Raw genomic sequence first — 26,260 nt, forward strand, 5'->3', positions numbered from 1 at the left:
GCGAGAGATTTATAGGGGACGCATCGGCCCCGGCGGCTAGCTATAGGCAGGTTCCGTGTCGAGCTGCACTGCCGTGTGTACTTGACAGATAAGTATGCGGTTTTCAGCTTTGACGGGAAGGGAAAGGGATAATTCCATAATTCCGTTCGCGGTCCAGCGCTCAAAATACCTTGGGCGGTTGTGCTTGGCTACGCAACAAATGAAAGGAAAATTATGTTTTCCGTGTGCTCAACCGAGGAGAGAACGTACGTGGCCGCCCGCCCGCCCGGCCGGTTGCCTTTCGGGTTCGAGCACTCTAAACTCCCCGATTTGATCGATCCTTTGTTTGTACAACTACGCAAGTATAGCGAGCGGAATCCATGCGCGTGCTGTGGCGGGAGGATGCTTTGTTTTGCTTGATTTCGGGTGTGCTTTTTCGGTGATCATGCGTTCGTCGCGACGCCGAGAAAGATAACCGGTCGAGCCGGCCGTTTTCTTGATTGCTTGTGTTGCTCATCTGGGGGGGTACCCACGTGTCTTTCTATCTGCGTGCATGTGCACGTTTCGTGGATGACACTGACGTCCGGCGAAGGATTTGCATGCGTGGCACACGCAAACAGCTCTAGCTAGCTATGTCCGCCGCTCTCTCGGCCTAAATCCGTGGGACGCCGTGCAGGGATTTCCCATCTGGCGGTACCACGTGCATGATATGTATTTGATCCGGCAGGCATATCGCGCAACGAGTATACTACTCGCTTTGTTTCAGAATTCTTCTTGTTTTAAGTTTGTCAAAAAAATCGACGTATCTATTTTTGAAAGACGTTTAGATACATGTAATATTTCGACAAGAATTATGAAACGAAGGTACTACTTCAAGATGTTCACTTTACCGGAAATAAAGGTGTTAAATGACCGTTGCTACTTTGGAGTTTGGTGTACGGTAGCATCGGCCACGCACCATCCTCATACAATGTAGAACCCAAAGGGCCAGGTTCAATGAACTTGCGAACGGCTCGAATGATCCAGGCATCAGCGTGCCGATTAATCTCACTGAATGCAACGTCTCCCGCTAAACTTCGGAAATATGAGGCAAGCTCTACTAACTTACCAGTGTCGTACAGAGCGCTCTTGTACTAGCATGCCGAGCACGCACCTTTATGATGGACATAACCGACGATTAGGAGATGAACGCTTCTTCCCGCGCACTTCACACACCCGCCTACCTGTAACGAACTTAACGTATATCAAGTGCCAACTGCTACTAGTAGGAAGTAAGGGAAAGAAACACGTCAATATCTAAGCTTTCCAAAAAAAAAAAACACACGTCAATATCTAATGCTGAAAAAGCAAAAGGATCGCGTCACGCTGCTTGGCTTGACGTACAGGCCTACAAAAACTGCAAGCTACTCCACGTTGCTAGCTAGGCTTGCCCGGCCAGCCGGAGATACGTGATTAGTTCTACAAAAGTTTTCATGTGTTTGACTTGCCTTGATCAATCTTTTTTTTAGGAATGCCTTGATCAATCTGATTCCACTGAAATGCTTCGCGTGATCAGGCAAAACTGTTTTCCGCGAGGTTACATTTCACAATACTATTGACGGGGTTCAGCTATACTCCCTCTGATACTAAATTCTTAACTCAAATTTGCTCAAATATCGATGTATCTTATTTTTTAAAAATTGTATAGATATATGTAATATTTCGACAACAATTTAGAATGGGAGGGAATATTAATAAAGTGATCATGCTGCCCCACCATAATTGAGCACGCGCGCAGAATCTCTCAGTAGATGTGTGTTAATGTTTACATCCAGTACTGGTAGCTCGATCTTTCAGAAAACCACACCGAAGGAGAAGGACCACACATCATGTTACTGTAGTAGGATTAGCTAGACAAAAACTTGGTTTCAAACTTCTCTCAGTAAATGCATACACGAGCGTCACGCGTGCCATCGCTTTCGTGAACTTTACGTCGGTAAGGACATGTCCAAATCATCTGCTGAATTTTCAGCATTACTGGCGTGGAAAATGACAATGTACCAGTGCTCCGTCGTCCGTACATATACGTGGGCTTCTCATGGTATATCCTGCGATCCTGGACTCTAGCGACACAGTCCCATGTCGACGGCTTTCTAACCGTGGCAGCGATTCAGCACACAGACCGTACGTGTCGTGTTGGCCTGAATTACTGTCGACGGTCATACACCTGTAGCGGCCGTGCAGTTTGGACAACGGGACAATGGCAATTAGCGCCAGTGGTGGTCTGGACGCCACGCGCGGACGCTGCTGAAGACTGATTATGGCACTGTACGTGGATAAAGGATGTGATGTGGATGTGTGCAGCCAATAGCATCGGATGATCGCTCGGGCTTTCAAAACGCGACACGTATCTGTGATCTTTTGGCGAAACGCACATGCATAAAATTGCCTTCGACCCACACGAATCAGTCTCGCGGTTGTTATTTTCTAGGAAAACAGTAGGTGACAATTTCGTGGCTGTTTATCAGGAGAGGAAAAATTCCTTCAAGCAGTGCTACGTTCGAGGGTGTAAACTGTAAAGTGACGAGCGTTGCGTCATCTGAAGATATGAACTTTGCAGACAACAGCGATATTACAGCTTTACTTTCCACTACATTCTTTTTTTTTGGCCAAGAGCTTTACTTTCCACTTGATTCAAGCAACGCATGCCGTGTGCTTCTTCTTCCGAATCGCCTCGGAGCAAGAACAATCACGCGACGAGAACGACAATAGGGCTCCTCACGGCATGGATTCCATCGCTCCACGTGTACGAACCTGCCAGATATTTCCGGTTCACTCGCGCGCTTCTTCTCCCTCTCGCTACGATCTTTATCACGAAGGCCTTCTTCTCCCCTTTGCTCGAAAAGCTGAGTCTTTTCGGCGAGACCTTCACCGAGACGCCCTTGGGCTCGACCACGGCGACGCGGTAGTGCGCCTCGTGCTGGCCGACGTTGGTCACCGTCCGGTGCACGGTGATTGATCCGTTGAGGCCGTGGACGGCCAGGGAAGGGTAGTTGAGCTCGTACGGACGCGGCGGCTTCTTCGGGCACCGGAACGAGTGGTCGAGCTGCGCGCCGCCGCTGGCGCAGGCGAAGAGGAGGTAGTCCTGGTACGACGCGTCGTACACGAGGCCTGGGCCCAGCGCGTGCTTGGGCCGAATGTGGCCCGAGCCGTAGTCCATGGGCCCTGCCACCGTCCCGTCCGCGTTCATTATCGGGCTGCCTTCCGCGTTGTGCGTTGTAGCTGTATAAAAAACGAGACGCACAAGTTGGTTTCAGCCACGGCACGGCACGGCACGATGAGCCAGCAAAAAATTGTCCGGAAATTGGCTCCGTGCAAAGCAACATCGCCGAAACACGATTACGTTGAGGAGGCTCGGAGATTTTACCGGTGGTCATGATGGCTGACCGAATCGCGGCGGGGCTCCAGTCCGGGTGCGCCGACTTGAGGAGGACGGCGGCGGCGGAGACGTGCGGGCACGACATGGATGTCCCCGACATGATGTTGTACTTCACCACGCGATTGTCCCCGTCGAGCTTTGTCGGCGACGACGCCTCGCTCCACGCCGCCAGGATGTTCAGGCCTGGCGCCGTCACGTCAGGCTGCACTCAAAACGTTACAGGTTGTCAAGGAGACGCGCACATGCTAATCAATTGATAACCCATTCTGAAGGTTGGAATGCGTAAAAATCTATAAAGAGGCGAGTACAAATGCATGTTGTTATGCCCGTACCTTGAGAATGCTGGGCTCGAGGACGTTGGGACCACGCGACGAGAACTGCGCCATCACCGGCGACGGCTTGACGTCCAGGACTGTCGTCGAGCTGTCTAGGTAGGCAGTTGGTTTCGCGGTGGAGTTGATGTATTTGAGGATGGTGTTGACGTTGGCCATGGAGACTGCGGTGCCCGGGAGCACGTGCGCGTCGACGGGGACCTCGCTCCCGTACATCGGCGGGTTGCCGAGGACAACTGCCGCGCCGCCCGCCCGCTTCACCTCCAGGCCTTTGGCCACCCTCAGGCCGGCCCCCCTCAAGCACACCACGATTTTCCCTCGCACCTTCTCTGCCGCAAGTGAATTTGGCAGGCATTGGCTGCATCCGGTTGCAAAATTCAAAACGTGTTGGACTTCAGTAATTTGTTACTCCAGTACGGATTTTAAAGAGATCGAGTTAAGTCTAGTTCGTTTGTTAGTTATTGATTACTCGGAAACATTGGCAGGAGTGCCAGGAACAACGGCGTGTGCTGCATAAACCATCGGATACGCCCTGTTGCCCTGAAGTTGATATGGCGTTACAGTCTGACCCTGGTATACGAACGTAAATTGCATGTCAGTCCAGGTTAAACCGAGGAAAACAACTACTCCGTAAATGACATGAGTCCATTTTTAGCTAGTATGCAACTACTTGGTCTGCTTAATTACGTACCATGACCAGCTTGCCATTGCCAAGCCTGATGGGCGAGTCGAAAGAGCGGTCGATGCTGCTGGCACCGACCGTGAGAAACCACGGCGCGAGGTTCGACACGGTGGCCGGCGCAGGGCCGGAGTTCCCACCGCTGCACACGACCACCACGCCGCGCCTGGCGGCGTGCAGAGCGCCCACGGCGATGCCGTCGTCCGCGAGCCGCACCGGCTGGCCCGAGGACCCGATGGAGACGCTCATCACGTCGACGCCGTCGCCGACCGCGTCATCCATGGCCGCAAGCATGTCGGCGTCGAAGCAGGTGTTCTCGATGTTCGGGTTGGGCCCCGGGATGGGCCAGCACACCTTGTAGATGGCCAGGCGGGCCCGCGGCGCCCCGCCGGACGCCGTGCCGGCCGCGAACCCGCCGAGCGCCGCCACGCCCGGCACGGTGCGGCCCGCCACGGTGGACGCCGTGTGGGTGCCGTGGCCGTCGTGGTCCCGCGGCGAGCGATACCCGTTCGTGGCGTTCAGCCGGCCGTAGCGAGCCTCGTAGGCCTTGAGGTAGTACCGAGCGCCTATGACCTTCCTGCATGAGCACGATGACCGGGATAAGTAAAAATAAACGGATTAATTAAGCATCATTAAGAAAATTAAAATGCAAATGCGTGACACCATCTGATTAGACAAGTTTGAATAATCTGATGTTGATATTTCGGCCGCGCTCGCAGCTCTCGAAGGAGGATCAACATCTGACAAGGCTCTCGTTTTGCACCTACTGCGAGGATGGTGTCACGAAATTACTTAATCAGTTTAATCTGATGCTGCAGTTGCTTCAGAGGGAGAAAACACCACTGCATGACAGATGTAGTATTTGTACGCATATGCAGTCTGAGACTATAAAACCAAGTTGTGCGGTGCAGTGGCTCGAGAAGGTGCCAAGCTGGAGTCTTGCTCCTAATAAGCTGGTCCACACTCCACAGTCTCTTGGTTTTGTTTGGAAGTGCACAATGTATGGTGCCGGATTGCAGCGTGCAGGCGCCCACACGGGAGATTCTATAGTTTGTGGTGGCTCTGCTTTGGTCGGCACTGACTGGTCATCTCTCGATGATAGATGCCGATGCACTGATGCAGTGCCAGTGCATGTCTGCCCTTTGTTTAGCTTGTAAAGATTGATACTGTTACGAAGTTTACGGTGATATTGTTAGATAAACTGACATGTAAGATGCCATATAGTCTCGTCTCAGAGAAAGCAAGCTAGGCCAGTAGTGCGCTCACGATGTGATGCGCGGAAGTATATACGGTTTTGTATATGCAACTGCGACTGACCTATTGCAGGACGAGGGACTGAAGGAATCTCCTCCCTGGCAAGTCCCCTTCCACCGAGCCGGTACTGGCCCGAGCCCTTCGTCGCCAAAGCTCTTCGACTCCGGCCAAATCCCTATCAATCAAACACTGGCAATTTTAGGCATGACTTAACCCTGAAAGCAAGCTTCATTCCCCCCTTCTCATACACGAAATGTCGATCACGTGCATGCTCAGACAAAACATCGGCACGTGAATTATGGCGATGGTGATATCCAATCAGTCGATTGGCCAGAAGCATGGACGCTATAGTTTATTAGTGAGAGGATCTATAAGCAATCTCACCGGAGTCGAGCATGCCTACGATGACATTCTCGCCGGCGTTAGCGCCGGACGGCAGCCACTCGCTACTGTCAAGGCCTTCCTCGAAGCCCAGAAACTCCCAAGACCTCGTGGTGTGCGGGGACCGCCTCCCCTCGCTCGGAAAGGTAGACACCACCTCTGTCCTGGCTGCAGAAAATGAGCCAAACACAACAAAGACGTGCAGGTTATATAGGTAACTGTATTGGGTGAAAAATGTGAAATACAAAATGTTTACGCATGCAGTCGACCCATGTTTGGTTTGTAGTGTCATTGTGCGTGCACATGTACATGTATGATGTACTACCTGATAGGTCCGTGGCTTCTTCCTCGGAGAGAAGAGCCGCGAAGCCATTCAGGCTGTGCTTGTAGCTGTACAGCAGCGACGCCCGCGCCTTATCCTCGCTGGTGAACGAGACAGTACGTGAGAGCGTGTGAATGATTAGCTGCGACTTGTACACGACGAAGCTAGCCTAGCATCCATCTCTCAGTAAACATCACACAGCAAATGCAGAGGACTGGACGACGGCGGGGTGTATGATTAGTGCACGGTTCATGTTGATGTTGATAATTGGATGATGTGTACGTACCTGCCCTTGACGGAGAGGAGGAGGGCATGGTGATCCTCCTGGATCACTTCCTTCGACTTCGCTTCCATGTGCTCGCCCAGATACACTATATAGATCTGTTCCACAGCGTCCATATATTTGAAAGTTTAGCATCGATCGATCTCTTTTGCAAATCAGTGATCAGTCAGAAAAGTCAGGGCTCCCTCCGATCCATCGAAAATGTTGCACACTTAATACAAATTTGTACTAGCTTAGCACGAAATAAACGACACTTTTTATGGATCGGAAGAAGTAGGATTGATTACATCAAGCATGCATGCTCACAGTTCATAGAAAGCACAAGGGAAGTAAAAACGAAACTACAGCACGTCAATATCACCATAAGAACTAAACCAAACTACAACTCCGCTAAATCAGTTGACCATTAACAACAAAAAATTGTACAGATGATCGAGATGTGACCTGGTTTTGCTCGGTGGAGGCAGAAACAGTGGAGAAGGAAAAGATGAAGAGGAAGAATAGAATGCCGGACATGGCTGCGAGCTGTTCCCTGGCCCCTGATACCCCTCCCATCTTCTTCATCCGAAGGCGCGCCGCAGTTCGTACCCGGGCCCGCTCCTCAGCTTGGAGGCTGTTTATATACAGGGCACAGGTTCTGCCGGCGAGGTGATCGATGGATATGGGAGACACGGCGGAGTCTGACTGCTGTCTGGTCCTCTGAGACGATGGTATCTTTCATTTTCTTATCGTTTCTAATTTCCTGTTATTTCTCTAGCTAGCTAGTCGTCCCCTTGTCTTCAACTTGAAGCTGTGGATATTTTGCATTCGATTGGACCATATGGCATATGCAGACCAGGCACTCTCTTGGCATTTCCAGCCCCAACAAAAATGCTAGTCTGACGCCGCAATCTTTATCATCCACTAGGTGTCCAACGCATCGATCATGTCAGAGAAAAAACGTTTGCTTAGTTCCAAAAGAACCCATCAGTTGTTAAAAAAATAAAAGAACACGTCAGTACGTTCGAACCGGGTGTGTCCGCATGGACAATTTGTTCGATTGGCATCGTTCAATGCCTTGTTCCGAAGGGAACTGGATCGATGTTGCGGGAGTACGTGCATCGGTAGCCCAAGATATAGAAGAATATCAGAACGAACGGCTGGAGAGACGGATCATAACTGCCCGGCCTGCTGCACTTTCTTATGTGGATATCCACATGTACATAGCTATCATTCTTTTGTCCTGCATCAAGCACGCTATATGAAATGAAGAATAGTGCGTCGTGGAAGCTAGAATATAGGCCGCCTTCTGGCGCGCGTGCGTATGCGTAGACTGCAGTGGTTGACCCCAAAAATATGAAGGTTAACTAATTTACATGGCGAAGTATCCGGTGAAAATCCTCATTGGTGCAAACTTCATAAAAACCATATTTAGAAGTTTAAAAAAAAATCTACAAAAAATATCATATGTTGGGACCGTGATGTTCTACAAGTCTGCAAAATTTCAATTTCAAAATCAAAAACATTTGGAAGGAATTAAAAAGAGAAATTTACAATGAATAGTGTCAAACACTGAAAGACCACTATTCATGCACAATTTGTTTTTTTCGCTGCTACCAAACGAAATTGAGTTTGGACTCGAAATTTTACACATATATAAAACATCACTTTTCTAACACATGTGATTTTTTTGAGAAATTTTTGAACTTTTTTCGTTGGAGTTTTCACAGTTTGCACCGTAGAGGTGGTTTTCACCGGATATTTCACTAATTTTACATATACAAAGATATACGGGCGGGCATATTGAAGAGTTTCATGCACGTGTGGCTCTCACATGTCTAAACGTGAATAAAAAATGGGACCATCCGGGTCTTGAACTCGGGACTTTCTGGTTTTGATACCATGAAGAGTTTCATGTACTGAATCAGTTCACCCAAAAGTTCAAGCTGATGAAGACTTTGCTTCAACACATATACCGATATACGGCTAGCCTAATGGGGGTATCAGTCCCCAGATCTAGGAGGAGCATGGGCGGATCCAGCACATATACAGTGGGGGCCCCACTCAATTTTGATATATCAATATAAATTTTAGATTTTCACCATTGATGTCTCCTCTAGTTTAAGGTATAACCTCTTAAGAACGTTTAAGTGCCCCTCTCAACTATTCTCCTGACTCCATCTCTCTGAGGAGCACTCCTTTCTTAGAGCATAATTGAAATGATAGATTGCATTCAGCATCTAAACGGAGCTGACAAGCTGCATGAGAAACAGTACACCTAACAGATCGAACCAGGTTTGTTATTGGTTTCTCGTTCTTACTTTATCCGTTCCATAATTCTTGTCTTCAATTTGTCTAAAAATGGATATATTTATTTTTAAAATGTATCTAGATACATGTAATGTTTCGACAAGAATTGTGGAATGGAGGGAGTAATTTTTAAGAGCATCCTACTCACCTGCTGTTTTTTTTAGAATTCCTTCTGGTTATTTTTGTGGAACGATTTCCGTCGTTCCTGCCCTGCAAAGTCGGCCCAATAAATCACAGGCTTAGAGTTGTAGGCCCAATACCACTGTTCTCCCGATCCGCTCGACGTCTCTGGTTTATTGTCTCACTTCGGCACCGCTTTAGTCCGACCCAGCCCAAATCCTCCTCACATTTCGCCATCTAGATGACCACAGCCGGACCTTCTCGCCGCCGGCGAGCACCTCGTACCCATCCCCCTCTCCCTCTCATCGCCATCGTCCTCCTACTCGTCTTCCCGGCGCCACTACGCACTTGCGCGCTCCGCGTCCCACTGCGCGAGGTGGCCACCCTCCTCTCCCTCTCCCAGTCCCTCCTCACCCGCGTCGCCGTCGCCCGCGCCGACAGGGGAGACGCCGCTGCCTCAGAGCGCGCTCGCCGAATCGCCTCACACCTCTCCCTTCTTTCCTCTCGCGGCGCGTGGGCCCTCGGCTGGGACTATCTCCGCCACTACGCCTTCTCCTCCGCCGCCGGGTGCGGCCTCTCCTGCGCCACCGCGGCCGCCCGCCTCCTCGCCGCTGCGGCGGAGGCCTCGCGCCTACAGTCACCCGCCGATACCGCCCAGTGGCTGCGCCGTAATTACGGTGACCTCCGAGCCGCCGCCACGCAGCTCCTCAGTGGCCTCCTCTCTGGCTTCTCCGAGCAGGTACACGACTTGGTGATTTGCTCACAGAAAGAACCATATAGCATCGATGCTCAGTTGATAAATATTTATTCTGGGGTTTAGGGGCCGTTAAGAGAGGTGGTGTTGGACGTTAAGTGGGAGGTGGAGGAAGGGGGGCTGCTGAAGGATTGCCTTAAGGTGGGAGCGAGGGACTTGGAGGGTTTACTTGTCATCGCCAAAGATCTGTTTGGTGCTTCGAGGGCTTCTTCACGCCACAACGAACTCTGAGGTCTGCTAACGCTTGTAAATCCTTTGGATTGTTGCATTCTTGCTTACTTGTTTTCAGTTTAGATTTCTGAAATCCTAGACCAGCATCCTATCTTACAACAGTTATACATGTCATGTAATCAGATTAGCATCTTGTTGCTAATATGCATTTAATTTTGGGAAATTTATACTACCTGGCACTGAAACTCGAGAGAGTTGATGTGTGAACAATATGAGATGCATCATTGATGCATGCCTTCTAGTGGTTAGTGAATCATAACTCTTGGTAAGCAAGAACTGAATTAATGAAAGCAATAGTGATTGCAGAAAATTGATCCTGGCTTTGGTCTGTGCATATGTGATTTGTCAATTGTCATGTATGAGTAATCACTAACCATAGCACCATATCCAAGCAGGGAATCCTGAACAAGAAACTACATATATCCCAATGTTCCATTGTGTCAGCAGCCGATGAAGAATCCTTCAGATCCAACAGTTCACCTGGACATTTAAAGCCCATCAAGTTTGGTAATCCTGCATACAACAACACTCTGTAGATTAAGCTATCTTATCATATTCACTAGCGTTCAAAAACAGAAAAGTTTACCCTGCTGTTTAATGACATGGGATCTTCAACTGTGAGTACAATTGTATCATGCTCCTTGGGTGCTGATCTGGCTTAGTTAACTTTGGATAGTGAGTACTGTTTTTTACCAAGAGATAACATCTAGATGGTTGCAAGGCTGTTGTTACTAGTGCCTTTACCAGTGTGGGAACCATGTAAACTTCTTCGGTTAAAAAATAACTTCGTTGCACATTGAATTTACTACTCCAATAAATTGTGAGATTACGCTTATTCATAGGCAAGAATTTTATAATTATAGACTGTTTCATCTTGCAAAGTCACAGGTAACTGCTTGCTGCGCACACTAGGTTTAGTTTCCCTTTTTTTCCTTCGAAAGTCCAAACAAACATAGCCTTTTCTTGGCTGGTGTTATTTTAACTCCTCATAAGTCTCCCCACAAAAGAAAAACACTCCGCATAAGTCATGAGGGCTCTCCTGCTCTTGGTTGAACACCCCTCACCTCCAAAGCACTTACTATTCCTGAAACCTCCACGTTTTGCTGGTGTGGCAAGTCTCTGCATTTTTGATTACGTGAATGCTGCATGGCTTCCAGATCCTTTCCTTTCTACCTCCTCCTCCTCCATCTTTCTCATGCTTATCCTCAGTGTCCCTGCTGCTTCATTCCACTCTCCACTTATTTTTCTTCTCATTTCTTCTCCTCTCAATCTCTCTGCTGCGTTGTTGGCACTCCACTTTTTTGTATGTCAGATTTGCTGAATCAGCAATGCACTAACACACAGGTGCTGTATTAGCAAAACTTTTTGTGGTGTTACATTATTTCACATATGCATGTCTACACAGAGAAAACTCACAATTCAGAACTTTTGATCATTTCACGTGAGCTCTTCTAGTATGACCTTGACCTTGCTAAAGCAAAGCTGAGGCTTTCATATCAAAATATTGTTTGCACTTTACAACAATTATGTATCCGAGTATCATGTTCATAAATCGAAGCACAAAGGTGCTGAGAAATGACGCCATCTGACAGGCCCAGTAAAGTGCTCATAAATAACGCCTGATAACAATATGTCTATCAGAGCTATGAGTTCATGCAGAATCCACTGCTCTTAAGCTGAACAATAACACTATGATGAAGAAAGTATTGGCAGGAGGTGAAAAATAGTAACTGGCTGTGTGTTATTTCAATTGAACTTGAAGACACTTTTACTTTGGGGAAGGAGAAACATTTCTTTCATTTGATTGATGATTGCAGCTAGATATTTGAATTGCAAAGCTACTCTAGCAAAGAGAAATGATCCTGTAACATTGTCATATTCCTAAGATATCTGCAAGCTGGGTTGTTAACTTTGATCACATTTGCTTTGGAAACACCAATCATTTTTCTTCGTTGATAGAAAGGATCATTTTGTTAATTTATGCTATTGTCCTGTGCCTCCTTTATTGTTGGTATACACTGGAGTTACAGCCAGGATGATTAGTGGTGGTTAGTTAAGATTTGTCAACAACTCTCAAAAACAATAAATGTTGCTTTCTGTGCACTTCTAATATAAGTACTACTAGTGTAGTATATCATCATTTCCTTTCACTTCCCTAGTAAGGACATGCCGTGGTGAATTAATGACCTTGGATTTATTTTTGCCTCTAGCTGGAATCAAGTTCCCTGTGTTCCATCTATTCCCAATAGCTTTGGTTATTGAAAACAGTTTCAAAGCTGTGGCATATATGCAAGTGCAATATACATTTCCTGTTTGATTGTATTCAAATCTTTTATTCCGTTTCACCATAACTGTCACATTTCTAGTAATTGGAACACACGGTGACAGAATATACCTATGACTGGACCGCAGAATATGCATATTCTGAATCGAGCATTGTCTATTTAAAGAACAACCTCATGTCCGTTTTCCAAATCTTTGCTAGCAAAGCACCATAAAACTGAAATGTGTGCTCGTAACGGTTAATGTGTTCGGAGCAACTCCTAACTTTGTTAGCCTTCATTATACGGTAAGGTATCCTTATCACAAAGTCCTGATTAGTCTACAATTAGTGTTATTATTGATTGTCCATTAATATCTTATTTTTAGTTCACATTTATCAGAGTGTTATGAAGTTCTATCCTCTTGTCTTTAGGAACCAAGAACTTTTAGTTAAAACGTTGACAAAATGCTTTGAACAGATTTGGTTACTACCCAGTAGGGGTGGGCGTAATTAACCAAAACCGAAAACCGAATCCAAATTAACTGAAACCGAATTAACCGTTACAAATTTCAGTTGCTAAGTGTGATTAACCGAATTTAATTCAGTTATAAAACCTCGGTTAACCGGATAAACCGAATTAATGATAAACAGTCTAAAAACTATGTTGTTATGCACTTATATCTATTTTATGATATATTTTCTATGAAGTGTTTTTCAACTTTGATGCAACTTAAAGCATGCAAGAGTTTTCATTATGTCAAGGTTTCTCTGTTTGATACTTCAGGTCATATATGTGTTGGAAGTTCGGCTAAAATTCATGATTTGATGTTGTCTATTTTCCTGTCAGTACAAACCGAACCGAAATTTACGGTTAGCAAAAACCGACCATATTTCGGTCGACATTTCTCGTTAACCGAATTACTGAAAAACCGAACCGAATTTTTGGTTAAAACCGAACGACCACCCCTAAAGCATATGCAACTCAGGGTCGTAACTGTGGTTTGTGCTATGCACACTGACCTGTTGGACCTTCTGGGAAGGTCACTGACTCATTATCAGTGCGAAGCAGTTTAAAGGACAAACCGCACGTACACATTCAACAGAGATCCAACTAGAACACTGGTACTACTACAAACTCAAAGGCCTCCTCCAGAATATTTTGTCATGCCCTGTCTTAACAGCATTGAATTAGCACTTGCTGGAATTAGTGGTTAGTTGGGTCCCATGGAGTGTGAGTGGTTGCTCAGCTCACATTTTTTTTCCCTCTCTCTCACTCTCAAGAAAAAGAAATCAGCTCACATGACTATTGTTTATCTATGTGTGTGGGAGTCCGGCGTGGCGTTTGGCCGCATACCATGGATGTCAAGCGCATTTACGTCTGAAACTGCGCCGGATTTAATAAGCAGGTAAGCAGCCCTATACGCATGGTAACTCACAGGTGGAGCAAGGAAAATCATCAGCAAGAAAGAGGACGTTTTCGTAGCGTCCGTGTAAGTTGCAGCGTCAAGTTGTCACGTCTCCAAAGCTGGGATCTCAGACGGAGAAATTAAGGCAAAACAGCATCCAACCACGTTATGCGCTTCATGCATTTAATCATTTGTGCGGTTTGATACGGTGTTTAAAACGCCTTGAAGTACTGTCTTGTTGTGTCACCATCCCTAAACAGGACTTGTCGACATCATCAGACCTTTACCTACATTTGAGGCCAAGGTGCCCACCAACTTGTGTATTTATTGCTAGATTTTATCAGCACATCCAAAAGAAAGTTTTATAGATCTCTCTTTTCAATACTACGACATGCGGATTAAAGAGCGCATGGAAAACCAAAATTAACTTATGTGTTTGTTTACGTGACACAAATGTCCATTTTTTTATGGACTTTCTCAAGTTAACATCTTATCCATCAGTTTTGAGCACATTTTTTGGAACATTGGCCTAAAATGTGGTTGGGGATGGTGTGGTCAGGTCATGCGGCCTCGATATAAGTCATCTCTTTCATTGGGCTCGTAGGTATAGGCATGGTGATTTTGAGTTGTTCGATCGATGCATTGTCTTGCTAGGCTTGTTTAATACTCCTTCTGATCCTACTCGACTCAAATTTGTCTAAATATGGATGTATCTATTCTTAAAAAGCGTTTAGATATATGTAATATTTCGATAACTATTTAGGATCGGAGGGAGTAGATTAGTAAAAAATAATTGTTTAGTACTCCCTCCGTCCAACAAAGAATGTCTCAACTTTGATTAAATTTGAATGCATTTGTACACTAAGTCACGTCTACATACATTCAAATTTTGACAAACTTGAGACATCTTTTATTGGATGGAGCGAGTATATCATTTTGAAGCATGGACCTACCAATATACTTTCCTAAAAAACACCGGCAGAATTGCTAGTAAAAGCTAGCCAAAAGTGTCTGATCCGAGCCGCCAGGTCGTCTCCTGCGATTTGCGTGCCTTTCTGCAGCAGAAGGAGCAAACCAAATGATAGCCAGATCGCATACTTCGGCGTGTGTTTGTTGCTGGAAAATCAATACTACGCCTTTGCTTTCTTTTTAAGGGCATCACACGTACGGCTGGCTATGGCTAGGTCCGGGGCTCTGATGAAGACCCCAAACTTCTACTCCTGCCAGGCTGTAGATTATCTCGCTGCAGGCTGTAGCAGCCCTTGTCAGAGCTTGACCAAAGATGACCTTACAATTAAACCTGCCAGGTTAAGTTTTGGTCAAACAACCGAATCCTTGCCGTCACCCATACCTATGACCAACCATTTTAATCACTGACACAGTGACGCCACGTGTGTACTGGAGTAGTAACAAAGAAGTGTCTCTCCTGTGTGTGCATGTTCGCTCCCGCATGGAAACGAAGCAGCAGAGGAGGAACAGAACAGAGCCCCTCCGCATCCATCATACTCCGGGTAATACCTGCAGCCGCGAGTGTAGTGATAAAGCGCCGCCGTGGTAGGTTTGCTGCTAGATTGATAGCGCGTTTGCTTGTTCTGATTGGATTCGAGCTAGCGGCGCGGAATGCCGGCCAGCCCGGTGTCCGGGTGCGTGTGCTTCGCGTTGCCGCAAAGCGCGCAGAGAGAAGGGAGCTGCAGGCAGGCATGATCTGGAGGAGGGCCTGTACTCATGTACTGTCGGCGATGGCTCTTGAAGGCGCTCACCGCTCGCGTTGCCTCCCCGCTACCGGCATTAATGGAGGTGCCTCTCTGTACGGACTCCATGCCGCGGTTTTATGTCTCGTCTCACGGACTAGTGTCGTCTCCATGCCTATTGATTTTACATCTATGCACAGTTAGCAGTAGTCATTATTTGCTCTTAGAATTGGAGATTTTGTTAACTTGGATGGCGTTTCCGTTGACAACGAGGTGCGTAGCTAGTTTAGTGAAGATTCCATCAATCTTTGCGAGTCCGTGTATGCACGGTTGCGATCGAGTCTTAGGATCTTTCTGAGAACAAGGTTATCATGCGTTAGCAGAATGAGTTTGGTCTCTTCTACTTTAGTGGAAAGAGAATGATAGGAAAAGAGAACAAACCCAACAAATATAAATGACAGAAACTAATGATGCTAATTAAAAACCCAAAGCGGTTGTCCGTTAACACACCAGACTTATGCTATCCTATCCTAAAAGTCTCTTCACGGTTTATCCCATCCTGGAAAAAGAAAAGGTACTAGAACACGGTAGAAAACTGTTCACGTACTCGTAGCACGATGACCGAATCATGCAGACCCACACCAAATCTACTAACGATCAGCCCATCACCTCCACAGTACCTCTATAGCACACGGTTTACATAAAACCGCCCGTGCATCCATGCGAGCAAGTGCATCTGTAGACACTTGCCAGTGCGCAGTGATAACAAAATGTACTTTCACTGAATGCCTTGGTCGCGGCCGGGAGAATTAAATGAACTAGAGCTTCAGTACAAAATTCCATGTAAGCAGGTGCAGCCTGCAGGCCCGGATTAAACTTCACTGGAGGAAGCTTACGTAATTACTCCAACTCGATACTTGACCACATCATACTCATCGTGAACATATATACTGCGTATGGTTCAGCAGAAGACACGGCCACGTTGCTGCGATTCAATGCGGCGATGGATGATGGATCAATGCACGGCTCTGAAAGCTAGCTAGGCTAGGCTAGGCCTAGGCGGCCCCTCCCTAACTCGAGTTACTGACCAAACTAGATCAGGTAGAGCCGGCCAGTGCCACTCACGCCAGCCACTGTACTCGGCCACGTTGAGCGTCCATCGAGCTGCTACTGCTAGCCGCCGCGCCTGGCCTACATGGCCCTGCCTGCCCGTGCGGCGCCTATATATGCTCCTGTCTGTGTGACTCGTGCTCTTCAGGCTCGCAGCCCATTCGTCCATATCCACTTCTCCCCGCTTCCTCGATCGATACGTAGATCTCTCCTCCCCTGTACTAGCGTACCCGCGTGCAATGGAGCTGAGGCGTTTGGTACTGGTGTGCTTGGTGGCGGCGGCGGCGTTGAGCTCGTCGGCGAGGTGCGAGCCGCAGGTGCCGTGCTACTTCATCTTCGGCGACTCGCTGGTGGACAACGGCAACAACAACTACATCGTGTCGCTGGCGCGCGCCAACTACCCGCCCTACGGCATCGACTTCGCCGGCGGGCCCTCCGGGAGGTTCACCAACGGCCTCACCACCGTCGATGTCATCGGTAAGCATGCATGATTGTCGTCGATCAGCAGCAAGCTAGCTAGGTAGGATAGGATAGCTAGCTGAAGATCGAGCAGCTTGTTGTCGTTTTCGTTTACTTACTACACTCGACACGATGATGTTTATGGTGGTCATGGGTGATGCGTGCATGCATGCGTATCTGGGTCAGGTGAGATACCGTGATAGAGATAAGCTGGCCGCGCCCGGCGCCGTTCCTAGCTATCGGAATTAGAAAGAATTTTTTCTTCATGGTAGGGAGTAATTAAAAGAGAGGATCTGTGGGTGTGGCCTTTTTTTGGCGAGACACCCGGCCTCCGCGTGCGCCATTACATATGCAGTACGTGTTCGGTGATGGTTACGAAGAATTAAATTTGCCTGGGTGGACATAGATAGATTCACGAACCCACTGTGCCTAGCTACATCCATCGATCGATCCATCGTCACAAGTAGTAAAAAAGTACAAAGGACAGGACAGCTAAACAGTCCGCCCAACTGTACATAGTACTCCGGCCTGTGGTACACTGCTGCATGTACAGATTGGTACGGCTACTAATTAACCATTTGTGGTTAATACTTCACCAAAAATGTGCAGCTCAACTTCTGGGCTTCGACAATTTCATCCCGCCCTTCGCCGGGACGGGCGGGGAGCAGCTCCTCAACGGCGCCAACTTCGCCTCCGCCGCCGCCGGAATCCGTGCAGAGACCGGCCAGCAGCTCGTACGTACAAACATATTTACAGAGCACGAAATACGGAAATACTATCATGTGACAACAAACCAATATTTTACTTGCGCCGGCGTGTATGCAGGGCGGTCGGATCCCGTTCGCGGGGCAGGTGCAGAACTACCAGACGGCGGTGCAGACGCTGGTGAACGTGCTGGGCGACCAGGACACGGCGTCGGAGCGTCTGAGCCGGTGCATCTTCAGCGTGGGCATGGGCAGCAACGACTACCTCAACAACTACTTCATGCCGGCCTTCTACAACACGGGCAGCCGCTACACCCCGGCGCAGTTCGCCGACGCGCTCATCGCCGACTACCGCAGGTACCTGCAGGCGCTCTACAACTACGGCGCCCGCAAGGTGGCCCTGATCGGGGTGGGCCAGGTGGGCTGCGCCCCCAACGAGCTGGCCCGCTACAGCTCCGACGGCGCCACCTGCGTCGCCCAGATCGACGGCGCCATCCGGATCTTCAACGACCGCCTCGTCGGCCTCGTCGACGACATGAACACCCTCCCCGGCGCACACTTCACCTACATCAACGCCTACAACATCTTCAACGACATCCTCGCCAACGCACCCGCCTACGGTGCTGTATATGCCTCGACGTATTCGCTATTCGTCAAATGAAAATCGGTGCCATAACTCCTTGATTTTTCTGTTTTTTCAGGTTTCTCGGTGTCGAACGCCGGGTGCTGCGGGGTGGGGAGGAACAACGGGCAGGTGACGTGCCTGCCGTACCAGGCGCCGTGCGCCAACAGGGACGAGCACATCTTCTGGGACGCCTTCCACCCGTCGGAGGCGGCCAACATCATCGTCGGCCGGAGATCCTACCGCGCACAGTCGCCCAACGACGCCTACCCGGTGGACATCAGCACGCTCGCGTCCCTCTGATCTCATCACCTCTCATTGGATTGGAGTGAACCAATTCAGTCCGGTACAGAGATGTATAACTCCCATTTCCGTTCGCCGAGGGTGTACATATGGAAATGGACTTCATATATTAGTCGCGCATTAATTCTCTTCTTTATACCAGCCTATATTAGTCTGCCATCCTTTTTGCTTGTAACGGTGGATAATACTACCTCCGTCCAACAATAAGAGGCGTATTAAATTTTCTTTGACCAATGCTTTGACCACAAATTACTCTATTAATATATAATTATATGACATCGATTCATATCCATTATATTCCTATTCAAAAATATTTGCTTACGGTTATGATTTTGATCACATTAGTCATATATTCATGAAGTAATTTGTGGTCAAAGGCTTAGTCAACCGAACTATAATATGTCCCTTATTGTTGGACGGAGGAGTAATTAATTTTCATCATATGGAGTGACTGAGTCGGTGAAAGTAAACAGACATTTTCTCGAGAAAAAAACTGGAGAATCCAAGAAAGGGACGTGTTCGGAGATCTCTGTTTATTTTTCATTCACAGACTAGTTTCACATGTCAGAATAGGATCGTCTCACATTGTATTCCTCAACCTTGCTTGTGGGCTTGTGGCAACATCTTTTATACAGCAAGGAATCTTGTCAAGCCCAACGAACAGATCAAACACACGCACACGGCACAAGGATTGGATTACAACTCTGGTGAAGCATATTAGTTACAGGAGTCACACATCAGCCATTCCCACTTGTTTCTCCAAGTTAATTGCCTTCCACTTCACCACAAGTAAAAACTAGGCTCTCTTCGCTTCCTGTTCAGCCTGCACAAGTAAAACCTTCGCATGAGGAACGAAAAGAAAGAAACAAAAGGATCAGAATTCAGAAACAAAACACATGTAAATAAACCAAGTAAAACTAGTACTCACAGCTTGGATGATCTTCTCCAGGGCGCCAGGCCCGTGCGTCTCGATGAAGCGCTCGACGGACTTGCGTGCGTCAAGGCTCATCATCTGCAGCACCTTCCTCTGCCTCTCACTGTAGCCGGGGCTCACGTACTGCCCGATCTTGAAGTAGCGTCGGACGTGAGTCTCGTAGATGTAGGCCGCGCCGTTGAAGATGGGCAGCACCAGCCAGCAGCAGAAGAGTAGCTTAACGTATGGCCACAGAGGAAGCCTGAGACATAGGCAGGCAGGCAGAGGAAACTTGTGAGAAATTCAGTTGTTGTCTGTGTGACAGCACCACAGCAAATTGTGTTGGCCCCTGCAGGAGAGAGTGACGGATTCTTACCATTGGAGGGCCTTCCAGCATGACAGCTCAAAGAGGGTGATCAGGGAGTACAAGACCCAGTAGGTGAGCCATTGCTGATCATCCAGCGAAGAAGGGCTTTCTATCGCACGCATCGACGCGTATCTAAACGCTCAAGAAGATCTTATTAGAAAAATTCAGAACAAAATGCTGGTTATATTATTTTTCGTACCGACGATTGTTTCTGAAGAAGTGATGTGTTACTTACAGAGGGTAAAGCAGCATGATTCCTGGCCTGGTAGTGCCAAAAAAAGGAATAATCACGAATTTTTCAGAACGAAATGACTAAAGTTCGTATGGACGAGAAGACCAACAGCAGGAGTTGCTTACAGAAATATTCGACAGAACATGTGCTTACCCAACAAGGGAATCTAAATGCCGGGCAAGGGCACCGAGAACACCCATGATATTATGCTGCAACTGCTGATAAAAGCTTTCGCCGTGGTTTCTTGATCTTCTTCTTGATCGGTATGCGATGGTGTAGATGACAAGAGATACACCTGATGGCTTTATACTTCTGTTGGGGGCGTTTAAAATTGGGGTTAAAAGAGGAGAAGAAAGGCATCCTTGCAGATACGATGCAAAGTCTCCCTTACTCTTGGTCCAAGGAAAGAAAGAACAACATGAAGTTGGAAAGGTCTGAAGCAACTGCATGTATCGTCGCCTCGTCGGGAATCTTTTCCAAGATTGCACAACAAGAGGGCTAACTTAGATGAGGCATCGGAAGCTTGTGTTTTACTCCTAGTTCAGAGTGGTCCTGATTTCTGAAAGAAACCGTACTTTCCATGTACTTGTCATTGTCTCGACTAGCTGATCTGCTGATGACTGAATCTACAAAAGGAGCACGCTTTCGCTACAGCTGATGCTGTTTCGATTGAAAGGGGATATAGTTAGGCGAAGGTTGCAAAGGCTGAACAAAAATACTACTCTCAGCAGCGTGATGTCTTTACTTTCTGGACCAAAACTCCAAAGGGTATATGCAGATTACATAATTGAACTGATATGCGTCAAGGGATCAGAACACATACAGTTAGAAATAGAATGAGCTCGAATTACAATTCTTAGTACTCGGGCTTGTATTAGATATGTCATGACATGAATTCCAAAATCAATATTCTTGCACATTCGCCGAGAAGTTTACATGAATAGCAGTAATCCACTAATTGCTAAACTAACATGTTTAGAATTGCAGAAAAGCTACCACCACAACATCCCCTTTGCTGACTATCCAATGACCAAAAAACTCCAGAACTATAACTGGAAGAAGGACGTTACATCATTCTTTTAATTCATTCCATTTATAGTGCAAACCGAATACCATATCAACAGCAAAAAACAATGCAGTATAACATCTTAGAATGATCATTCAGGTATTGACCTGTTGGCTTCAATGAGGTTTTAGCTCCTGCAATCACGCTTACAGTCCTCAACCTTGTTTCAGTAACTGGAACTGGACAAGACTGTCGGCTAAACCATTTAAAAAAAAATGATATTTGTGTGTCGGGTCCTGCTTATTTGTTACTAAAATCAAGTATCCGAGGACCAACTGCATCATTTAGTGACCAGCCAAGTGAATAGTTCTGTATGTTTGGGACCATTGGAGTTGTTAACTCCAGTTTGTCTGCAACAAGCTGTCTCTTTGCAGGTTGGTACAAAACGTTATCTGCACAAGCTGGTCTCTTGTTACTTTGATTGATGAAGGAAACGCCCTTTCTGCCATCTATATTAAAAAGACTGCCAGTACACGTTGGGCTGATTGTTGGAATAGACTTACTTGACGAACTAGTTGTGACGGAAGGACGCCCTGCCTGATAAGAGTTTCTGAGCTCAGCACTATTTGTACCATACTCACGAAAGGATACGATTGAAGTGGACAATAAATTTGCTCCAGGTACTTGGCAGTGCTTGTGAGTAGGAACAGAACTGGTGTCCTCATAACCCAATGAGGTGCATTTCTGATACTTCCCCTGCATGCTCGTATTAAGCACCCGTTGTGGAAATGAAGGAGAAGAATGATTTACTGCTGAACCCAAAGAAGTGTGGTCTTCCATGTACATGCTTGATGCAGGAGTGTTTAAGTGAGGGTATTGATTTTGAGGAACGTTCATCAACTTTTGTGGTTGATATAGCTCTAAATGTCTGGTCCTGGAGTTGACATCTATGACAGATTCCTTGTTTATCTGAGCTTGACAAACAAAGTGACTGATAGGATTCGAAATGTGATCTTTTACTGTTGAAGAAACACTGTTAATCAGTTGCAGCCTCTGATTTTGAGCATCACTGGCAATAGGCCTTGCCTCTGCTAAAGTACTGTTTGAAATGCTTGAAAAAATATATGAAGATTCATTAACGCAAGCTCTTGGTATCACAGAAACTGGATAAGGACACAATCTCTTTTGTGGCAACTGGCATGAAACTGGCGAGGGGCGGTCTTCTTCAGTAATGCTACTGTCAATCCACACTTTCCCTGTAGTTGATAACTTATGCTCCTTGACACGTTCACAAACTGAGACTGTCTTGCCCATCAAGCGCATTGTGGGTTGGTGGGAATGAAAGTTATCTTGTCTCACAAAACAATCAGGGACCTTTTTCCCGGCTTGAGAATCGCTGAAACCAATCATATTCTGACCTTGTATAATGTTGGTCATGCCACTTGCCATCTGCTGTTCTTGGCACCTTCTTGTGTTCAATGATAGCCCATTCATAAATTTATTTTCGCCTGTCCTCGGATCGTGGCTTGATATCTCCATTCTCTCAAGGCCAGGTAGCTTCATAAAAGCCAAGCCAATACTTGCAGAAGGGTAAGCTGGCTGATGTTTTGGGTACAAGCTACCTTGGTCCTTCACTGATGATGATGCGCATGTATCCACAGATTTTCTACTTTCATCACATGCATTGCTCGCAAATTTATAAAATGGACTAGATGTAGAAACATATTCCTGGGCAGGTACACTCCTGCAGGAAGATAAGCCATCTGTGTTTGTTCCTGCATTGACAGTCCCCTGTGATATTGCCGAAGATACCAAACTGCCTTCAGATGAAAGATGGTACTCGGTGGGAACCTGTCGACCAGAGATATAATTCCTCTTCTTGGCAATGACTGCTGCATCTCTGTTGTTTTTAGTTGCTTCAATTCTGGTTCTCACTGCTGCTGAACTGGTACCAGTTTTTTTTATTGTCCGAACGCAATTTGTGCCCATGTAGAAACAACTCTGTGGAGGGTTGCTAGAACAAGATTTTGCTCCCTGTGATATTGCCGAAGATAACACACTGCCTTCAGATGAAAGATGGTACTCATTGGGAACCTGTCGACCAGAGATACAATTGCTTGTCTTGACAATGACTGCTGCATCTCTATCGTTTTTAGTTTCTTCAATTCTGGTTCTCACTGCCGCTGAACTGGTGCCGGTTTTCTTTATTCTCTGGAAGCAATTTGTGTTTGTGTAGAAACAACTCCGTGGAGAGTTGTTGTTAGAACAAGATTTTGCTCCCTCATTAGAATATGAACTTAAAGCAGAAACATTAGTAGATTTCATCTGCATTTCACCAAGATATGTTTTCCCAATGGTGTCACTTCCATGATTTAGCAGACCATCAAACTCAGCATTGGAAGAATGACCCTTTCCTACATCATTGGGAGAAATGCATGTTGTCTCTTTTTCAGGAGTTCCTTCCTTCTTTACGAAGTCTTCAAAGGGGAGTGGTGTTTGCTTTGAAATTTCAGAAGCAGGCATTAGTTTCAAAGGTTCAGTTCCCAATATGGCATCTGGTACACTTTGATTTACTGCAAAAGGATCTTCTATAACAGTAGGAAGTATATCAACTCCAGTATGAAACATAATTTTGGAGCTTTCTAAAAGAGGTAGATCTCCGAAAATATCATCCTTGGGAGGGTATGCAACATGCTTCACCACTTCGCAGCCAGAATTTGGAGGATAATTAATTGGCCTACTGACTTTTATCCTTAGTTTGTGGTCCATCCCTCTCACGCACTGTTTCTTCAAGCTGTTTCCACAGGTCAGTGTATGATCCTGTCGCTCTTGCAATTTTTTCCTCACAGCAAGTTCTCTCAGTCTACGAGTTGTACAACTTGTGTGTTTTCTCAATCCCTTATAGAATACGTTTTGGAGGGAGCAAGATGCTGATTGGGGTTTAGATGTTCTCTCCTGTTAAAGAACACATTTAGCATACTATTAGCTCAGCATAACAAGGTAAGCTCAGTACATGGAGGAAATACAAACAATACAGAATCAGGTGATTAGTTATTACTTAGTTAGCTTTTTCAGTATGATATGATCAAGTAATACCCCTATGATATGCATCTTCAACATTTCTTTGCTACACACTTTGAAGGAAAGAGTGATGGACATGTCTAAAACTATGGAAATGTAAATGTGGATAGCTAACCTAGATCCTGAACATGTAACTTAAAGAGTCCCTGAAATCATGATCATGTGATCTCATCAATAGGCCCGCAACTAAAATGCCTAAACCCTGAACTATAATACCGGATACTCAACACCCTGAACTTACAAAAGCAAGCCAACAACACAAGTCAGCAACAGCACATAAAATAACTTCTTGAGAGCTGGAGGGTGACAGAGAAGAATGGGAGATATTTGACAATTGACAATTTATTGTCCTAGGGACATTGATTACTCCCTTTTTTTATGTTCATGGGTTTTTTTAGTTGCCACAATGCCACCGGATGCTAATCACACAAGATACAAAGGCTGCATCAACTGATGCAGAGGTCGGGGTTCCCTCCTTTCCAAAAAAAAGGAAAACACAGGTGACAAAGCCACTCTCAAATCAACAAAACCACTATCTTCGACAATGTGACCCCCTTCATCACCACCCTGTTTGGCACATAAGAGCCAAAGCCTGGGAGGGGGCATTGGCGGGAGCAGCTAATCTTGGGGCGCTGGTCCCGAGAGATCGTAGAACTTAGGCGTGTCGACTGTCGAGTTGTAAACCGGGGTGTGGCCCTTCTCGGGTCTGTACATAACTCTCTTGTTACCAATGCATCAAGAAAGAAAGCCTTTGCGTTTTCTCAAAGAAGGAAAAAAAGTTTTTTTCCAGGGCGCCATCTGATGTGGCACATTGTTCAGCGCATTGCTGCCACTGCTCGTGTCTCCTGGCACAAGCACATCTATTACAAGATATTAAATTGGAATCGGTGGTGATGGGTGGGAGCCGTTGGTCGGTGTTGGTCGGTCAACTTCGTTAAAATTACAATTAATATGCCACTGCCCCTTATTTTCTTTCCCTCCCGCCTTATTCACGATTTCAGTAGCAGAAATTCTACGGTTTAGATTTACCGAAAGTTATCGTACGGTCCAAATTTGTCACAACATAATACGAACAGTTCTAAAATAAATCAATCTCCTTAGCATGAAATCCAAAATTCTTCGTATCCATCTCAGTATGGAAATCAATCCGAACCCAAACAAAAAATCTCGGTATCAATCTCAGTATGGAAATCAATCCAATCGAAAAATCAATGTCCAGACTTCACCTCCACCGGCTCGTGCTTGATACACTTTCCGTTGTTCCGTAGCATCGCTAGGGTTCTTTTGCTAGTATACTTTTACATTTGAACAAGCAAATGCCATACATGATTAATGTGATTGGGGCCCTCGGCTCCTAAACCTACCATTTGTGTTTATGTAACACAATAACAGGACAGCAGCATATAGACCCAGAAAAAGGGTACTCCTACTACTGAATACTCGAGGAAGTACGAGCAAAGCGAAGGCAATCATACCTTGTGCTTCAAAAAGAGGCTAAATTGGAGTGCCTTCTGCCGCTTCTTGGCCCTCTCGGCACCGCCGCTCCCGCGAGATCCCTTCCTCTTCATCGCCTTCCGCAAACTATCCCCCTCACCGCTGCCCATGGCAGCCTCTTCGCCCCCAGCAGCGAACCCCGACCGCGCCCTCGCCGCCGAAAGCTCGTGCGCCCACCACCGTGACCGCGGCGGCGGGTCCATTGGCGGGAGCTGCTGCGGCGGCAGCACCGACTCCCCGTTCCCGCAGCCGCCGAATGGACAGCTCTTGGCCGCATCCACGGCCCGCATCCTGGCGGCGAACCCCCTGCGGCATTTAATCGACCAGGTGCAGCGTCAGTCGCGTGTATATATACTCATAAAACAACTTAGCGGATTCAGCGCACACTTACCGTATGGAGAAGGGCTCGGCGGCCGAAGCGGCGGCGAAGGCCCCTGCCATTGGGCTTCCGGCGCGCGCGCTTCGCCGGCGAGGGTTTACCGTTGCCCCGGTGGGGACTGCGAAGCTACTGCGACTCTCCGAGAAGAGACTGTTGGAGCAGGGGAGAAAAGGCGGACCAAATTTACG

At 46.9% G+C, this 26,260-nt stretch overlaps 4 protein-coding genes across 6 annotated transcripts; 2 read left to right on the top strand and 2 right to left on the bottom strand.

Moving 5' to 3' along the window:
* Positions 1 to 2,415: 2,415 nt before the first annotated feature.
* Positions 2,416 to 7,443, bottom strand: LOC100834498 (subtilisin-like protease SBT5.6). Of its 2 annotated transcripts, XM_003569670.4 has the most exons (10): positions 7,093 to 7,443; positions 6,652 to 6,746; positions 6,369 to 6,466; positions 6,047 to 6,211; positions 5,726 to 5,837; positions 4,421 to 4,985; positions 4,199 to 4,299; positions 3,730 to 4,087; positions 3,386 to 3,599; positions 2,416 to 3,240 (listed from the first exon to the last, which is right to left on the bottom strand). In XM_003569670.4, exons 1-10 carry the CDS (start codon positions 7,210 to 7,212, stop codon positions 2,708 to 2,710), a joined length of 2,361 nt encoding a protein of 786 aa, XP_003569718.2. In that variant the 5' UTR covers positions 7,213 to 7,443; the 3' UTR covers positions 2,416 to 2,707. The 2 variants fall into 2 exon arrangements, with proteins under 2 accessions (XP_003569718.2, XP_010232258.1); XM_010233956.3 differs by lacking the exon at positions 6,369 to 6,466 and having other exon boundaries at positions 7,093 to 7,442.
* A 1,797-nt stretch (positions 7,444 to 9,240) lies between these two features.
* On the top strand, positions 9,241 to 10,877 carry LOC100834799. The gene is made up of 3 exons (XM_003569671.4): positions 9,241 to 9,796; positions 9,878 to 10,043; positions 10,438 to 10,877. The coding sequence occupies exons 1-2, from the start codon at positions 9,299 to 9,301 to the stop codon at positions 10,040 to 10,042; spliced, it is 663 nt and encodes a 220-aa protein (XP_003569719.2). The 5' UTR covers positions 9,241 to 9,298; the 3' UTR covers position 10,043; positions 10,438 to 10,877.
* A 5,758-nt stretch (positions 10,878 to 16,635) lies between these two features.
* Positions 16,636 to 19,041, top strand: LOC100835104 (GDSL esterase/lipase At5g45670). Its single transcript, XM_003569672.4, has 4 exons — positions 16,636 to 16,989; positions 17,581 to 17,705; positions 17,797 to 18,295; positions 18,377 to 19,041. Exons 1-4 carry the CDS (start codon positions 16,752 to 16,754, stop codon positions 18,598 to 18,600), a joined length of 1,086 nt encoding a protein of 361 aa, XP_003569720.1. The 5' UTR covers positions 16,636 to 16,751; the 3' UTR covers positions 18,601 to 19,041.
* A 75-nt stretch (positions 19,042 to 19,116) lies between these two features.
* On the bottom strand, positions 19,117 to 26,260 carry LOC100835410 (HVA22-like protein f). Of its 2 annotated transcripts, XR_002963446.1 has the most exons (8): positions 26,085 to 26,260; positions 25,675 to 25,999; positions 20,504 to 24,073; positions 20,266 to 20,424; positions 20,116 to 20,142; positions 19,890 to 20,012; positions 19,529 to 19,775; positions 19,117 to 19,423 (listed from the first exon to the last, which is right to left on the bottom strand). XR_002963446.1 is itself a non-coding variant. In XM_003569673.4 (5 exons), exons 1-5 carry the CDS (start codon positions 20,310 to 20,312, stop codon positions 19,397 to 19,399), a joined length of 471 nt encoding a protein of 156 aa, XP_003569721.1. In that variant the 5' UTR covers positions 20,313 to 20,419; the 3' UTR covers positions 19,117 to 19,396. The 2 variants fall into 2 exon arrangements, 1 of the variants encoding a protein (XP_003569721.1); XM_003569673.4 differs by lacking the exons at positions 20,504 to 24,073; positions 25,675 to 25,999; positions 26,085 to 26,260 and having other exon boundaries at positions 20,266 to 20,419.

The sequence above is a fragment of the Brachypodium distachyon genome, chromosome 2 (assembly GCF_000005505.3).
Source record: "Brachypodium distachyon strain Bd21 chromosome 2, Brachypodium_distachyon_v3.0, whole genome shotgun sequence".
In the NCBI taxonomy this organism is placed as follows: domain Eukaryota; kingdom Viridiplantae; phylum Streptophyta; class Magnoliopsida; order Poales; family Poaceae; genus Brachypodium; species Brachypodium distachyon.

Coding starts and splice junctions, on each gene's coding strand:
- LOC100834498 (XM_003569670.4), bottom strand. CDS start 7,212: ATGAAGAAGATGGGAGGGGTATCAGGGGCCAGGGAACAGCTCGCAGCC. Junction 6,747..7,092: donor CCTCCACCGAGCAAAACCAG/GTCACATCTCGA, acceptor GCTGTGGAACAG/ATCTATATAGTGTATCTGGG. Junction 4,986..5,725: donor AGTCCCTCGTCCTGCAATAG/GTCAGTCGCAGT, acceptor GTGCTCATGCAG/GAAGGTCATAGGCGCTCGGT.
- LOC100834799 (XM_003569671.4), top strand. CDS start 9,299: ATGACCACAGCCGGACCTTCTCGCCGCCGGCGAGCACCTCGTACCCAT. Junction 9,797..9,877: donor TCTCTGGCTTCTCCGAGCAG/GTACACGACTTG, acceptor TCTGGGGTTTAG/GGGCCGTTAAGAGAGGTGGT.
- LOC100835104 (XM_003569672.4), top strand. CDS start 16,752: ATGGAGCTGAGGCGTTTGGTACTGGTGTGCTTGGTGGCGGCGGCGGCG. Junction 17,706..17,796: donor CAGAGACCGGCCAGCAGCTC/GTACGTACAAAC, acceptor GCGTGTATGCAG/GGCGGTCGGATCCCGTTCGC. Junction 18,296..18,376: donor CGCCAACGCACCCGCCTACG/GTGCTGTATATG, acceptor CTGTTTTTTCAG/GTTTCTCGGTGTCGAACGCC.
- LOC100835410 (XM_003569673.4), bottom strand. CDS start 20,312: ATGGGTGTTCTCGGTGCCCTTGCCCGGCATTTAGATTCCCTTGTTGG. Junction 20,143..20,265: donor CATTTAGATTCCCTTGTTGG/GTAAGCACATGT, acceptor TGGCACTACCAG/GCCAGGAATCATGCTGCTTT. Junction 19,424..19,528: donor TGGAGAAGATCATCCAAGCT/GTGAGTACTAGT, acceptor TTACTTGTGCAG/GCTGAACAGGAAGCGAAGAG.